At 39.2% G+C, this 13837-nt stretch overlaps 1 protein-coding gene across 1 annotated transcript; it reads right to left on the reverse strand.

Moving 5' to 3' along the window:
* xrcc2 (X-ray repair complementing defective repair in Chinese hamster cells 2) lies at positions 1 to 12814 on the reverse strand. The gene is made up of 3 exons (XM_048174686.1): positions 12725 to 12814; positions 12328 to 12409; positions 1 to 1580 (listed from the first exon to the last, which is right to left on the reverse strand). Exons 1-3 carry the CDS (start codon positions 12761 to 12763, stop codon positions 784 to 786), a joined length of 918 nt encoding a protein of 305 aa, XP_048030643.1. The 5' UTR covers positions 12764 to 12814; the 3' UTR covers positions 1 to 783.
* Positions 12815 to 13837: the final 1023 nt, after the last annotated feature.

Consider the following 13837-nt stretch of genomic DNA (forward strand, 5'->3'; position numbering starts at 1 on the left):
CAGAATTTTCATTTTTGGGTGAACTAACCCTTTAATTGCAGCTTCATCTCTTCTTTTCTCTGATGACGTGTTTACTGGCACGAGGGCAGGACAATAACGTCCAACAACCGGTCACTAACATGAGATCATAGCAATAGCAAACCACAACGATTTAATCAATTCCTGATTAATTGTTTGTTTTTAACACCATGTTAGCATCAGGGCTATTTACATGGCAAACACAAGGTCACTATCACAATCCCAATTCCTGATCATCAAAATGAAGTCCCACCCTACATTCTTTCTTGTTCAAGTAGCCGTTTCGTCCAAGAAGCTGTCAATAGGGGAAAAAAGACTATTGCAATTCAGTTTTATGCTGACTTTAAGAATTAGGGGTTTGTTCAAATCCATAACACTAAGTATCAGCACACTAATGCATCTAATGCACACACTTACGATTAGTACACTAGTGATGATTTACTTAGCAAACACTTGCAAATTTAAATTGATGTAATAAATAGAATAAAAATTCCGTAGTCAATGACAAAAACGTACATTTATTTTTTTCTAAGAAAGGTACAGTAATGTCTTCATTAGCCATTAATCTAACAATTAAACCATAAATCAAAGTAGCTTTCTGTATTAACATAGTAAGGAAATTGAAAAACGTATTGCACTGATCATTAAACACATTGACAGACAATAAGTGGACATTTTTAGGACAATTTTCTTTCGCCAAGTAGCCCTCATAATTGTGACAACCCAAAAGTTCAAGTGTCCTGTGCTGAGACTTTCAGCACATGCTCACTTGTCACATATAAATTTAATACCGTCTTCCATGACATGAAACGAGCATCTTTTGACACCTTTGGTCATTATGCTGGTACATGCTGTGGAGAAAACCTGTTTGTGGTCCTTTGACACATGACTTTTAGTGAACAGCATCCTGTGAGTTACTATTCTCTGCCATGCTCTGCACAGGTAGGGCTTGTCAAAGTCTGTAGCGCTTTCAGCTGACCTCCACCTGCGAGATGACGATAATGATGATGATGAACCGGGCACATCTGACACCCCTGGATCAGATCCATAGTTCCTCATGATGGCATGAGTGGTGGCGAAAATCACGATGCCATAGTTTCTACGGAGTCTGTCCAGCAACTCGGCACACTTTCTTAGGTTAGCCTCCTGACAGACAGTGCTCTCGCCACCGTTGAATCTGTCCACCCAGTAGAATGCAGAGATGCTGTCGATGACCAGCAAGCCGAGAGAGGGCTGGCTGGAGAAAGTGTTTTCAAGGTAGTGCAGAGTTAGGAGTAGCTGTACTGAGCTGTTGCAGTGCACTACAGACAGTCTACGCAGACATGAACGTACCCTCTCCTCAGGTTCATTTTCAGAGCAGTCACCCTCCTTTAAGTCTTCAGCCAAACGTCCCTCCAGAGCGCTCACTAAGCGCAGCATGTCAAAGTGGTAGTCCGTGTCAATGAAGACCACCCCGACCTCCAGACCTCCATTCTGCATTGGCATGATGCAGCAGATGATCATGTGGTACAAGGTTTCTGTCTTACCTGTGCCCTCCATACCATGAAACTCCACGACATCCCCTATAAAAATGCAGAATTTAATTGAGATTTAAAGGGCACATGTTATGCCTTATTTCTTTTAGTGTATAATATAGCTGTTTGTGCATGTAAATGATCTGCAAAGATACAAAGCACAGTCTTAAGAAAGGTAATCTCTTAAACAGAAAACACTTGCCTGAAAACACCTAGTTTGCAGTCCTGCTATTATTTCCATGAATACATCACCTTGTTACATATTTGCATAATGAGAACAGTTGGGTAAGTGATTTCGTTATGTCAAGAAGATGCTGTTTTTTCACTGCAAGGGCAAAAAAAAATGTATGGATTTCCAAAACGGACACCATAGTTACATAAATGTTACACTGTTTACAGCCACAAATTAAGCCTCAGAAGCCTTATTTGACTGGGCTTTTTGGAAAGGTCAAGAGACAGGAGCAAAAACAGAACATTTCAGAGGATGAAAAGAGGTGCTGTAGCAATGTACAATATGAAAAAATTTTTTTTTTTTGAACTTTAAATCATGTGAATATGTTCTAGAAAACTCAAAAAAATAAAATTATGAACTTAAAGGAACATAGCATGGCCACTTTGAACTTTAATACTGCCGAAAGGTTGACATATTTTTGTAGACCAAAATCTTTTAAAGAGTTAGCAATTTTCCGCACTTCAGGTTCCATCATCCTGAAGTCACTTGGGTTCCCTTTCAAATTGGAACTTCGACACTGTTTCTTGGAATTGACCATAGACTGTAAAAAAAAGCTAGACGATTCTCCATCCATTGTATTGAAGAACTGAATGTTACGCAAAAACGTCAGTTTGGAGCCTGGGCATGCAAAGAAGGAATCGTCAGTGGAGCCCGGAGGCAGAGTCGCGGTATCAAACTTCCACCCAGACGTCTGCATCATTAAAATCAGATCACCTATTTGTTTTATTATCTATTTTATATTATATTTTGGCTTTAACGATGGCTTAATTACATCTGGCAGAGAGGAATTTACATTTATTTGAATGTTTATGTAATGTACATTGTTCGTTTTCAAAAAAAAAAAAAAAAAAGAAAAGTGGTAACTACAATTGGTCAAAACAACATATCGTAATCAATGTATTTTAAATATATAAATTATAGCCTACACAATTTAAAATTCTACCTGTAAAATAATATTCTGTTTCAAGAGCAATAATATTTTTGAAACAGCAAATTCAATAGATAAACTCAATAATATGCCACTAGGAACAACTCTAAAATTTCAGAAACGGTCCTGCCATTTTAAATCAAGTTGAACTAACGTTACTGGTGATCGATTGCTGTAGACAGTGCTCTATAATTAATTAGAGTAGGCTATCATTAGTTTTGTCCTGCTAATTATTATTTTATACCCATAAAAATAATTAATAACTGCCAGATAACAATCACCTGCTTTTTCCATTCATCGCTAATGTTAGGCATGTTATATTAGCTAATAACAATTATTAATTAGCTTATAAAGCTTTTAACATTAGTGAAAAAAGCTCAGCGATCCATCAGATCCTGTAGGTCGGTTAGTACAGTTTACTGCTGAACAACTCATTTTGTCGGTGCGAAATCACAGAAATCGAAAATTAATAGTTAGATATATATCTTCAATCTCCCCTTGAAGCTCCGACAGTCCTCAGAGAAGCTGTCAGTCACAGCTGTCAATCATAACGACACGCCCCGTTTCTATAGCATCATATTGCTAGCTAAAATCAAACTTATTACAAAAACGAACAATTGAACATATATATCAGCGTGATAACTACCTTAAATGACCAAAACCATATTTCAGAAAATGTTATTGGAAGTGTAATTTATTTTTTTTATTTTGAATCAAGTGCCATTCGTTTACATTTGGCTTATGACCCTGCAGCCACCAGGGGGCGATCAAAGAGCCCGCAGCTTCACTTTTCAGGACATATGAGGCACAACCAGTATTGATGCTATGAGTAGTCTCAGCCTTGAGAAGGGTCTGGCTCAGGGCTGGGCGATATATCGCATGCAATTGTCACGCGCATTTCGTCAGTAAAGCCGGTTCCCTGATTACCGCTAAATCGCCATCACCTGCTTTTAAATGGAGCGGCATTTAATAGACAGAGCCGTAGATCACTGCTAAGCTACGCAATATCGCGTTCATTATCGCAGATGAATCGCCTTCGATAATGAATGCGATATTGCGTAGCTTATCAGTGAACTACGGCTCTGTTTATTAAACGCCGCTCCATTTGAAAGCAGGTGATGGCGATTTAGCGGCAATCAGGGAACCGGCTTTACTGACAAAATGCGCGTGACAATCGCATGCGATATATCGCCCAGCCCTAGTCTGGCTGCAGACCATGGGCGTGTGGAGCTCCACTCTCTAACAGCAAATACGTCACCTCCACTTGTGTTTTACTAACGTCTACACCTACCCCAACACTAAACCTACCCTTACAATAATGCAAATACAGTAATTAAATGTTGCAATATTGATCTGTGTTTTATTAACGTCTACACCTACCCCAACCCCAACCCTAAACCATACCCTTACAATAATGCAAATACAGTAATTAAATGACGCAATACTGAGGTGCCCAGTGGCCATAGCTGTAGCTAGCTCCACTAGTGGAGGTGATGTATTTCCGCCCTTGAGTGGAGCACCACTCGCCCCCTCAGGCTCCAGCCAGCCCCTACTGCAGCCTTAGACGTCACGCCCACGAACCGTCCTCTTGGCTGGTCCTTAGCCAATGAAAGCTGCAATGGAGTCCAGACCTTCTGCCATCAGTCTGAAGGTCTGGCTACGCGAGACTACGCTATGAGTAACGGCATCAGTGTAACCAGTGCCTGAGGCACATGTAGACAAATGGCATCAGCGTAACCAGTGTCTGAAGCACATGTAAACAAATGCCAATAATCATTTGCAGACGGCAGCCCATGACGTCACACACAAAGCGCCCATGAGTATAAAAGGTGGCTGAGTTACATGTCATTATTTTTTGTCTTCAGAAGCCGCTTGTTTGTATGCACGTGTAAAAAAAAAAAAAAAAAAAAAGGAGTCTTTCAAAGCGCATTTGACCATCCAGGGAGCTGGAAGAGCTCATTAAGTTGCATTCATGGCAAGAAGCTCTGTTCTTGCTTGATTTTCGAGGGATAAAAATTCTGTTTTTGCTTGATTCCATCTAGAGATAAGAATCTAACATTTGCATGGAGTGCGTTCAGCTCTCAAGAGAGCTGAATGCATTCTTTGCGATGTGCTCGCTGTGGGAAGCTCCACCCATGCTTGACTCTCTCTTGAGGGATGAGAGTCGAGCATCTGCACCTCGTGGTTCAGGATCACTGGGATTGTAGGCGGATCTTAGGGAGGAGCCTGACAGGAGTTTTTCCCTTTTGGGCTTTTCCTGCTATGTTGATTTAATGACGGTTCAGAAAGCCGCTCTGTGGCCGCTTCCAACCTGACTGATTTGCCTCCTCCATTGTCTCCGTTCCCCTCAGGAGATATATTCCTTTCTGGGGGGTTGAAGAGAGGTCTGTGAAGGCTGAAGGTTATCCTCTTAGGGTTGATGCAGGGTGAACGGAGTTATGTAGTATAGAGGTCTGCGCAGGGCTGTTTTTTTTCGTCCCGCTCCTGCAAAGGTTCTATTCTGCACCCACCCGCTCCTGCTTAAAATTCACTATGTGTTCACCCGCTATCCATTTAGAATAATGCCGACCTTGCTGACCTGATGGATCCCTCACATTTAAATTTCCCCTAAAGAGAGAGTGATTGAGGATAAATGTTGGCTAGCCTAAACAAGACTTTTATTTGTTATTTGTCTTATGATCCTATCAACACAGTAAAAACAACACAGAGAAAAATAGGCTAAATTAAATAAACTATGTATAAAATATGAATAAACGAAAAACTGCTGGCTTACTAGCTGTACTGCAAAATTAAATCTTTTTTTAACATCCAAGCAAGAACAGAATGTCTCTCCTCCAAAATCCGAACACAAAGGCTGAATGTTCTCTCTGAAGGTGCACTCGTGGCCGGGATGCAAACATATCTTGCCAGGTTGCTCAGGGCAGGGAACTGGGAACTGTGTGAATGCCACCACTGCACAAAGTTTTGCTCACTTCAAGTTCAAGCGCAGATGCGCTGTTGGGAAAGGATGCCGGGACGGCCAGGCTATTGTCAGACTGCCCACTCCCATCCAAAGTACACTAGAGTTACGACCACTACCGTCTATTATTCAGAGATTTAATCCCGCGCAGCAAGAAATCTGATCGGGTTTTGTGGGAGAGCCGCGGGAATGCAGACCTCTATTATGTAGGGCAGTATAGATTCCCTCAACTTCATTTACCTCCCTCCCAAACTACTACTCTACTATAGCCCTGGTTTGACAATGTTAATAAGTAGAGGAAGCTTGCCTGTGGGGTGTCCCTCCTTGTTATCTGTTGCATACTACGGTCTAGTGCTAAAACAAAAAGATGAAATGCTAGCTATTGTGGGTCTTAGATAGAGTACCTTGAAACAAGACAGGGTACGAGTTGCTTGCCCCCAGTTAAACTGGGGTCATTAAGTAGAGTCTAGTCTCCCCTGCAGCTTCCTTGGGATTTAGAGCCTGGGTGATGAGAGTTATTGGGCAAACTGCACTATGTCCCGCTCTCGTTTGCCTCTCTTTCCTGAGTAAAGGGTAAGGATGTATTCTCACACTTTAATGAGTGGCAAATCCAAAGGGAGGCGCAAATTACTGAGGTTTTTAGCACCTTGCATGCTCCCTTTGATAGGCTGCTCAAGTACCCCTTAAGGTAGAGCAGGGTGAACAGAACAATGATGGGCAATTCACAAGAGTCCCTATGTTTTGTTTAACTCCCTCCCCGACTTCTGATGGGTCTTGAAGAAGAAATGCATGCTCCCCTTTGGTGGGATGCTTTTATAGTGATGATTAGTGTTACAAACTAATGAGTAGAGGTGGATCACAAATGGCGTCCCTCCTTATCATTGTAGCATTCTATAGTTTAGCCATTAACTAAAGTTAGTCCAGGAGAAATGCCTTTCCTCAGGTCATGGTATGAGCTATTCTGCCCTAGTCACTCTAGGGTTGTTAAAATGGAGTAGAAGCTCCCCTTCGGTAGGCTGCTTCCTAAGAGCCTTGTCAAATACTGGTGAGATATGTCTGACATAGCTGAGGCTATGTTGGGTATTTTCCCCTTAGAGCTCTGCTCTTGAGGCTGTATAAGGCTGAGGCCATTCCTCAGGCCTGTCTGCGTGTCTACTACAGACAAAAGAGTTGATGACGAGTAACTCAGGTGCCCTATTATACTCATGGGCACTCCACGTGTGACATTATGGACTGCCGTTTGTTTACACACGCCTCAGACACTGGTCACGCTGATGGCGTTCCCCATAGCATCAATACCAAGTGTGATTAATTTAAAATTCAAATGTAAAATATTCGTCAAATTTAAAATAAAAATCCACATTTAAATGCAAAAACAGTGCATTCAAATTGTAGATGTGCTTCAGGCAGCCTTATTAGTGGTACATGAGATGTGATGATGATGATTGTTGCATTTTAACAGCCGTTTCACACTGCAAATGTGTGACCGGCGCATGAGCATCGCATATTTTTTCGGCATGCATGTTAATCAATGACTGCGTTCACACTGGGAGCAGGAGCAGCACGTGAGCGTCAAGCAGGAGTGTCGCGTGAGCAGCAGTGAAGCGGGGGTTTCAGCGTCTATTTTTGTTGCGCCGCTGCTGCTCAATTAAAGTGAAAGCACACTTTCATGGGACAAAATAAATATGATTTCACAAAAAAACTGCTCAAAATGCGCAGAATAAGCATGTCTAGTGTGTTTTAACAAGAACTGGAGTATGTCAGAAAAGAAAATTAAGAATCAAAAATATTTATAGAAGATAAACTTGTTTTTAATTATTCAGTTTGGGTGAAAGTATGGTGTATTATAAAAAAGAAAATATGATGAAAATATGTGAATGTTGTACACCTCCCCATGTTAACAAACTTTCAAGACTATCAAGTTTTTAAATGACTAACTTATAAAAACAAATTTATAGTTGTCTTTGTAAAGAAATGCTCACTTTATATGTATCTTGGAGCCGCTGCAGGGATGCTGTACAAACGCTTCCAGTGTGAATACTCGCGCATGTCTGCAGCTGCAGTGACGATGTAGTTACACTGATGTGAAGCTGACGCGCCGCTCACACTCGAGGTGTGAAATGGCCGTAATGTTTCGTTAGTATATCCAGTTGAACCCACTTCCACTGCATCTCATGTTTTTAAACACAAAAATGTAGTCTGTGTGATCGGCGCTTCGACTATTTGTATTAAAGGTGCCCTAGAATTAAAAATTGAATTTTCCTTGGCATAGTTGAATAACAAGAGTTCAGTACATGTTAATGACATACATTGAGTCTCAAACACCATTGTTTCCTCGTTCTTGTGAAAATCTCATTTGTTTAAAAGACCTCCGAAGAACAGGCAAATCTCAACATAAGACCGACTGTTACGTAACAGTCGGGATATTAAAATGTATACCCCCAATATTTGCATATGCCAGCATTTTCAAGGCATTACACAAGGGCACAAGGGCAGGACGTCTGGATGTGCAAAGCTAAAAATTAAGCAAGCAAGGAATTGAAAAATGGCAAATGGAGCGATAATAACTGACATGATCCATGCATGATATTTTTAGTGATATTTGTAAATTGTCTTTCTAGTTGAATGTTGCTAACTGTTAAAGTTAAAGTACCATCGTTTATTAGTATTCACAGAGACATGTTATTTTCATTTTTTACTTGCATGTATAATTCATAAACACAACTTCGTTCTTTATAAATACAGTGTGTAATGTTAGTAGCCACAGAGCATACTATCAAACTCATTTAGAATCAAATGTAAACACCAAATAAATTGTTTACGCGATTTAGACTCCTGACGAACACCTTGTGATCCATTTTAGGGTTAATCTGTGTGAACTTTGTTTATGCTGTTTAAGGCAAGCGCGAGCTCCGGGGCGGGGAGCACGAGAATTTAAAGGGGCCGCAGCCTTCGGCGCAAAAGATGCCCCAAAAATAGGTGTTCGGTATGGTGGTGTAGATGAGGCGAAGATTTCCACAATAATATAACACTTTAATCAAACAAACAGGCAAATCTAACACAAACAGAGAACGGACGAGGAGTGAAGGGAACAATATATGGAGTGCAGACAAAGACAGGTGCAGGTGATGAGTGCTGAGGTCGGGAGTCATGGAGAACAGGAGGATCTTATGAAGCCCCTGTGACATATAGGCGCGTCCTCGCGCGTAGATGAAACAACCGGGAGGGGGGCGGGCGCCCTGGAGATCAGCTGGTGCAGGGGAGGAGCCAGTCTCCAGGGCAGGTTCAGCCAGGCATCAGGGGCTGAAGCACATGGCGGGTCAGGGCTGAAGGCAGCCATGGCGTCAGGGCTGAAGGGATGGCGTAGGGGCTGCACATGGCGGGCAGGTGCAGCGGGCAGCCATGGCGGGTCATGCAGCGGGCAGACATCAGACTGCAGCGGGCAGCCATGGCGGGTCAGGAGCCGAAGCCGAAGCAAGCAAGGACAATGGCGGAACCAGTCCGCCGACCGAGCGAGCCGGGGCTCCAAAATGAACACAGACGACAGACAACAGAGGCAGGGGGAGTGAGGAAGATGGAACGAGGACGGAGGACGGAGCGGAGACGGAGGAGGAGCAATGACGAGGGACCAATGAACGGGGGCAGGATCTGACATGATCGGTGGAGACATGATTACATGATATCTGGGCGAAGGGGCTTTAGTGATATTTGTGGGAGGAGGCGGGAGAGGGAGGCAGGGAGGGAATTGTCATAATTGGAGCAGAGGGCTCGGCGGCGGCTGGAGCTAGGGCTAATGTTTCGTTAGCATGTTGCTAATGTACTGTTAAATGTGGTTAAAGTTACCATCGTTTCTTACTGTATTCACGGAGACAAGACTGCTGTTATTTTCATTTTTTAAACACTTACAGTCTGTATAATTCATAAACAACTTCATTCTTTATAAATCTCTCCAACAGTGTGTAATGTTAGCTTTAGCCACAGAGCATACTATCAAACTCATTTAGAATCAAATGTAAACATCCAAATAAATACTGTAATTACGCGATTAGACATGCTGCATGATGAACACTTTGTAAAGATCCATTTTGAGGGTTATATTAGCTGCGTGAACTTTGTTTATGCTGTTTAAGACAAGCACGAGCTCCGGGGACGGGGAGCACGAGAATTTAAAGGGGCCGCAGCCTGAATTGCCGCATATTTAATGATGCCCCAAAATAGGCAGTTAAAAAAATGAATTAAAAAAAATCTATGGGGTATTTTGAGCTGAAACTTCACAGACACATTCAGGGGACACCTTAGACTTATATTACATCTTTTGAAAACACGTTCTACTGCACCTTTAAACTACGCAAAATTATATGATAACTTTTTTTTTATAATTGTTTATCCAATTTACAAAAATATATTTGATTAATAAATGTTAGTTTAAACGTCATGCACTTTCTTTTTTTTTTTTTAAAGACAATCATGTCATGACAGATTATAAGTAATATTTAAAGTCCGCGTGAACTGGAAGTTGTAAACGACTTTTCTCCGGAATATTGAATAGAGGGCAGAGTTTTACTTTAGCGCTCCTCCTCTCCATCTCTCTCATAGCAGACTAACGGTTGGAGGGGAGTGGTTTAAGCAATTTCAACCCAAGTCGTCAAACTGATGTCATTAGAGAAGGGGAACCATTGCAGAGGGGAGGAGCATTTTCAGATTTTGATTAAATATTACGAAGCCAAACAATTTTTTTGTGTGGATTGACTTGTGTACTTTAAGTAAAAAATTTAAATCTAATTTCTCAACCATTTTGACAGCCCTAATACCAAGACGCAGCGCCTTGTTCCCCTTCTCATGAAACCAGGGTTAGTCATAACCTGAGACGGTTTTTAATGTTTTTTTTTTGTTTTTTGTTTTTTTTTACGTTTTTAATTGTCTTAAAAGGGCAGTTGCTAACAAGTGGCTAAATCGGTCTACAGAGGTTGTTGGGAACATTAAACATCATCAAACGTCTCTGTTTTTTAAATAGAGACTGAAAGAGTTGTCGAAAGAAACACCGAAGAAAAGTTGTTTGCAACTTCCGGTTCACGGGGAATAGTGGTAATGTTAAAGTCATACGACCTTGGTGTAGTTCGTTAAAAGCCTAAGTCCTGGAGATCCATGTATTGCAGAGTTTTGCTCTAACCTTGATAAAAACTCACCTGCCAGTATCTTTCTAGTAACCCTTAGACCTTGATTAGCTTGTTCAGGTGTGTTTGATTAAGGTTGGATCTAAACTCTGCAGGACTGTAGCTCTCCAGGACCGACGTTCGCCACCCCTGGCCTATGTTCAGCTTTTTACTTATGCCGATTGTATTATTTAGGTTTCAAAATTCAAAAAATTTAATTAACTGAAAAGAGAATTTTGAGGGTTCCCCACAAAAATACATCATTACTGCAGCATTCTATTCAATTGCTGAATTTGAATTAAGATAGCAAATAGTATGAAGACTTTTATTTTGAATTTAAAGGTGAAGTGTGTTATTTTTATGTCACTAGTGGCACCAAATGGTACTGCAATCATATTTTTCAAAAAAGTTTCTGGAAAACTCCCCCATATACCATTGGATGGGCAAACAGTTGTGTTCAGTTTTTTATTTTTATATTTTTTGTGTGTGTGTGATAATGATAATTATTATAATTAAATGATAAAAAAAAGAGCAAAAAAAATCTCCCTCTTCAGCTTATGAGTGGTTTATTTATAGTTGCCTCGACATAATAAGCTGGGAAAAGAGAAAATATATGTATAAAAACACACTAAAATTTAATTAAAAGTGTAGTTTTTAACATTTTTCAGTATGTATTACCCAGAAATATGTTCACGCATATGAAGTATTTCAGAAACATCAGATGATATCAGTAATGTTTCAACTGCCACCTATATAATTTTTTTATACATCATATTATTATTACATTTGCTATCATTTTACAGATGATGTTCACTTCTATGAATGATCTAAATGATCCGATATATTGATGTCAATATTTATTTATAAAGTTATGTGAAAACAATGCTGTGGACATTTTGATGGCTGTGGACAAATCCGTCCAATCACATTGAAAGAACAATTAATCACAAAGATTTAAGAAATTAGTCGCACCTAACATTAAAATTTGTAATCATAAATATATTTTCTCACTGAATCTACAAATGAATGTGGTAACAACAAAAAGACAGTATTTTAAGCATTTGGTATATTAAGCTTATGAATGGCTTTTCAGTATACAGTATATTACCCTTAAATGTTATCATATACACAACATACGAGGCATTTCCAGAAACATTACATCCAAAATAAAAATAAAAAAATATTTATACCTCATATTTATAGTTAATTTAGCTTTCATTTTATGGATCATGATGGAAGAACACATTACTTCTCAGAATGCTCTAACCGATCTTAAGTTTTGATGTCAATATTTATTTTTGTAGTTATGTTATGCAAACAATGTGGTGGACATTTGATGGCTTAGTACAAATATGTCCAATATTATCATTTTAGACAAAAGTAGTGATGTGATGATGTAATTAATGTATCTTTTTTTCATTTAACAAGACGTTGGACTAAAACAATTCCATAACTTGTGTGTTATGGGTAATTCAATTCAAATAACATTCAATACATGCAGGGTCAGTTTGATTTTACTGCACCTTGACCTGGACCGCCATCGACAGGAAATATATTGGGTTCAATGTCCCTCAATGACTGTCGCCCCTCAAGTCTGCTTACAAGCTAGAAAAACACAAACATTGGTGTTTACTGCAAATAAGGCATAGCAAGTGGCTTGCCAGAACTATCTACTGTACGACCCAAATCAAACATAATGCATGAACATGTCTGAACCTCGATTTGTACTTCCACATCAACAAAGATTTGATTAAAAACACTGTCATGGTCATTTGAATGAACCTATTTTAATGTATATCTACAGAAATAGTTCATGTTTCCATGGTTTCAGTCGGTTTTACACTCAAGCATACATTAAAATGTATCATTTAATTGTATGTTTTCTGAAAGTTTTCATGTGAACTGATTTGTCAGATGTACCTGTGCTCCATTCTCAGCCATTCTAACTCGCGCTGTCATTTCGTTGCTTTTCGCGCAATTATTTCAGGATTCCATTTCCTGATACATAAGCGTTCGACTACATTTCAAAACAAAAGTCCTTCACAACAAACTAATATTGAAACCACAATAACAAATTTATTTGTATGTAACTTTTTATATTTGCCGTATTTTATAGAAAATGAGATTGGGAAGAATACTTGGGTGTGCACTGTTTAAACTGGTCTTTCACTTTTCTCCTTTCTTTCTTCATGTTAGATGCAATTATTTTACCTACTACCTCTCATAAAACGAGATTATGGTAGGAAATTATACTTCAATTACTTGCCATTACTTTAGACGTCAGATATATGTATTTATCATCTCAGAGTGTTGTTGTTTTGATGAAAACACCAAAATCTTCCATAATAGCAGACATAGAGAGCTGTGTGATGTTATAGTATTTACACAATATTATATGAAATTATTGTTTTTCTAACATATCGTTTTAGTGTAGGCAATGATAGGCTACCTACCTTATATAATATGTAGGCTATTTAATTAACTGAAATATCTGAAGTATGACATCGACATTTCATAAAAACATACATTTTGACTATGGTCTCCACACTGTGGGCATTCATTTAAATAGAAACGTGGAAATGTGACACTTATTATTTACATATAAACATAATACATCATATACATTTATATAAATTTACAGCATCACTTACTACAGTGAAACAACAAATGTGTACAACACATTCTAAATAATGAATATATCCTAATGTAAAATTAGGACCGACTGCCATCTAGAGTTTACCCTTCAGAAATTGTATATTCTAGATACATAAGATCTCACCAGTCAGTTTAATTCAATTTCAAAGTGCTTTATTGGCATGATTTTTAACATACAATATTGGCAATACACACAATAGTGACATTAAAAAGTACTACGAATGATAATAATGTTAATATAATAATAATGTGCACAATAAAATTAAAAGGGTCATAATTCTCGAGTGTTTATTGATAAGATATTCCATTTTTATACTAAGATATAGGCTATACCTCCGTGATTTTTACACGTTTATAAGCTACTAAACAATCAGTTCA

Source organism: Megalobrama amblycephala, linkage group LG22, assembly GCF_018812025.1.
Source record: "Megalobrama amblycephala isolate DHTTF-2021 linkage group LG22, ASM1881202v1, whole genome shotgun sequence".
NCBI lineage: Eukaryota > Metazoa > Chordata > Actinopteri > Cypriniformes > Xenocyprididae > Megalobrama > Megalobrama amblycephala.

What these genes read in the sequence shown, in the direction of transcription:
- xrcc2 (XM_048174686.1), bottom strand. Translation starts at nt 12,763, where the DNA reads ATGACAGCGCGAGTTAGAATGGCTGAGAATGGAGCACAG. An exon ending in TGGCTGAGAATGGAGCACAG is followed by an intron (nt 12,410 to 12,724) that starts GTACATCTGACA and finishes GTGTTTTTCTAG; the next exon opens with CTTGTAAGCAGACTTGAGGG. An exon ending in CGATGGCGGTCCAGGTCAAG is followed by an intron (nt 1,581 to 12,327) that starts GTGCAGTAAAAT and finishes GCATTTTTATAG; the next exon opens with GGGATGTCGTGGAGTTTCAT.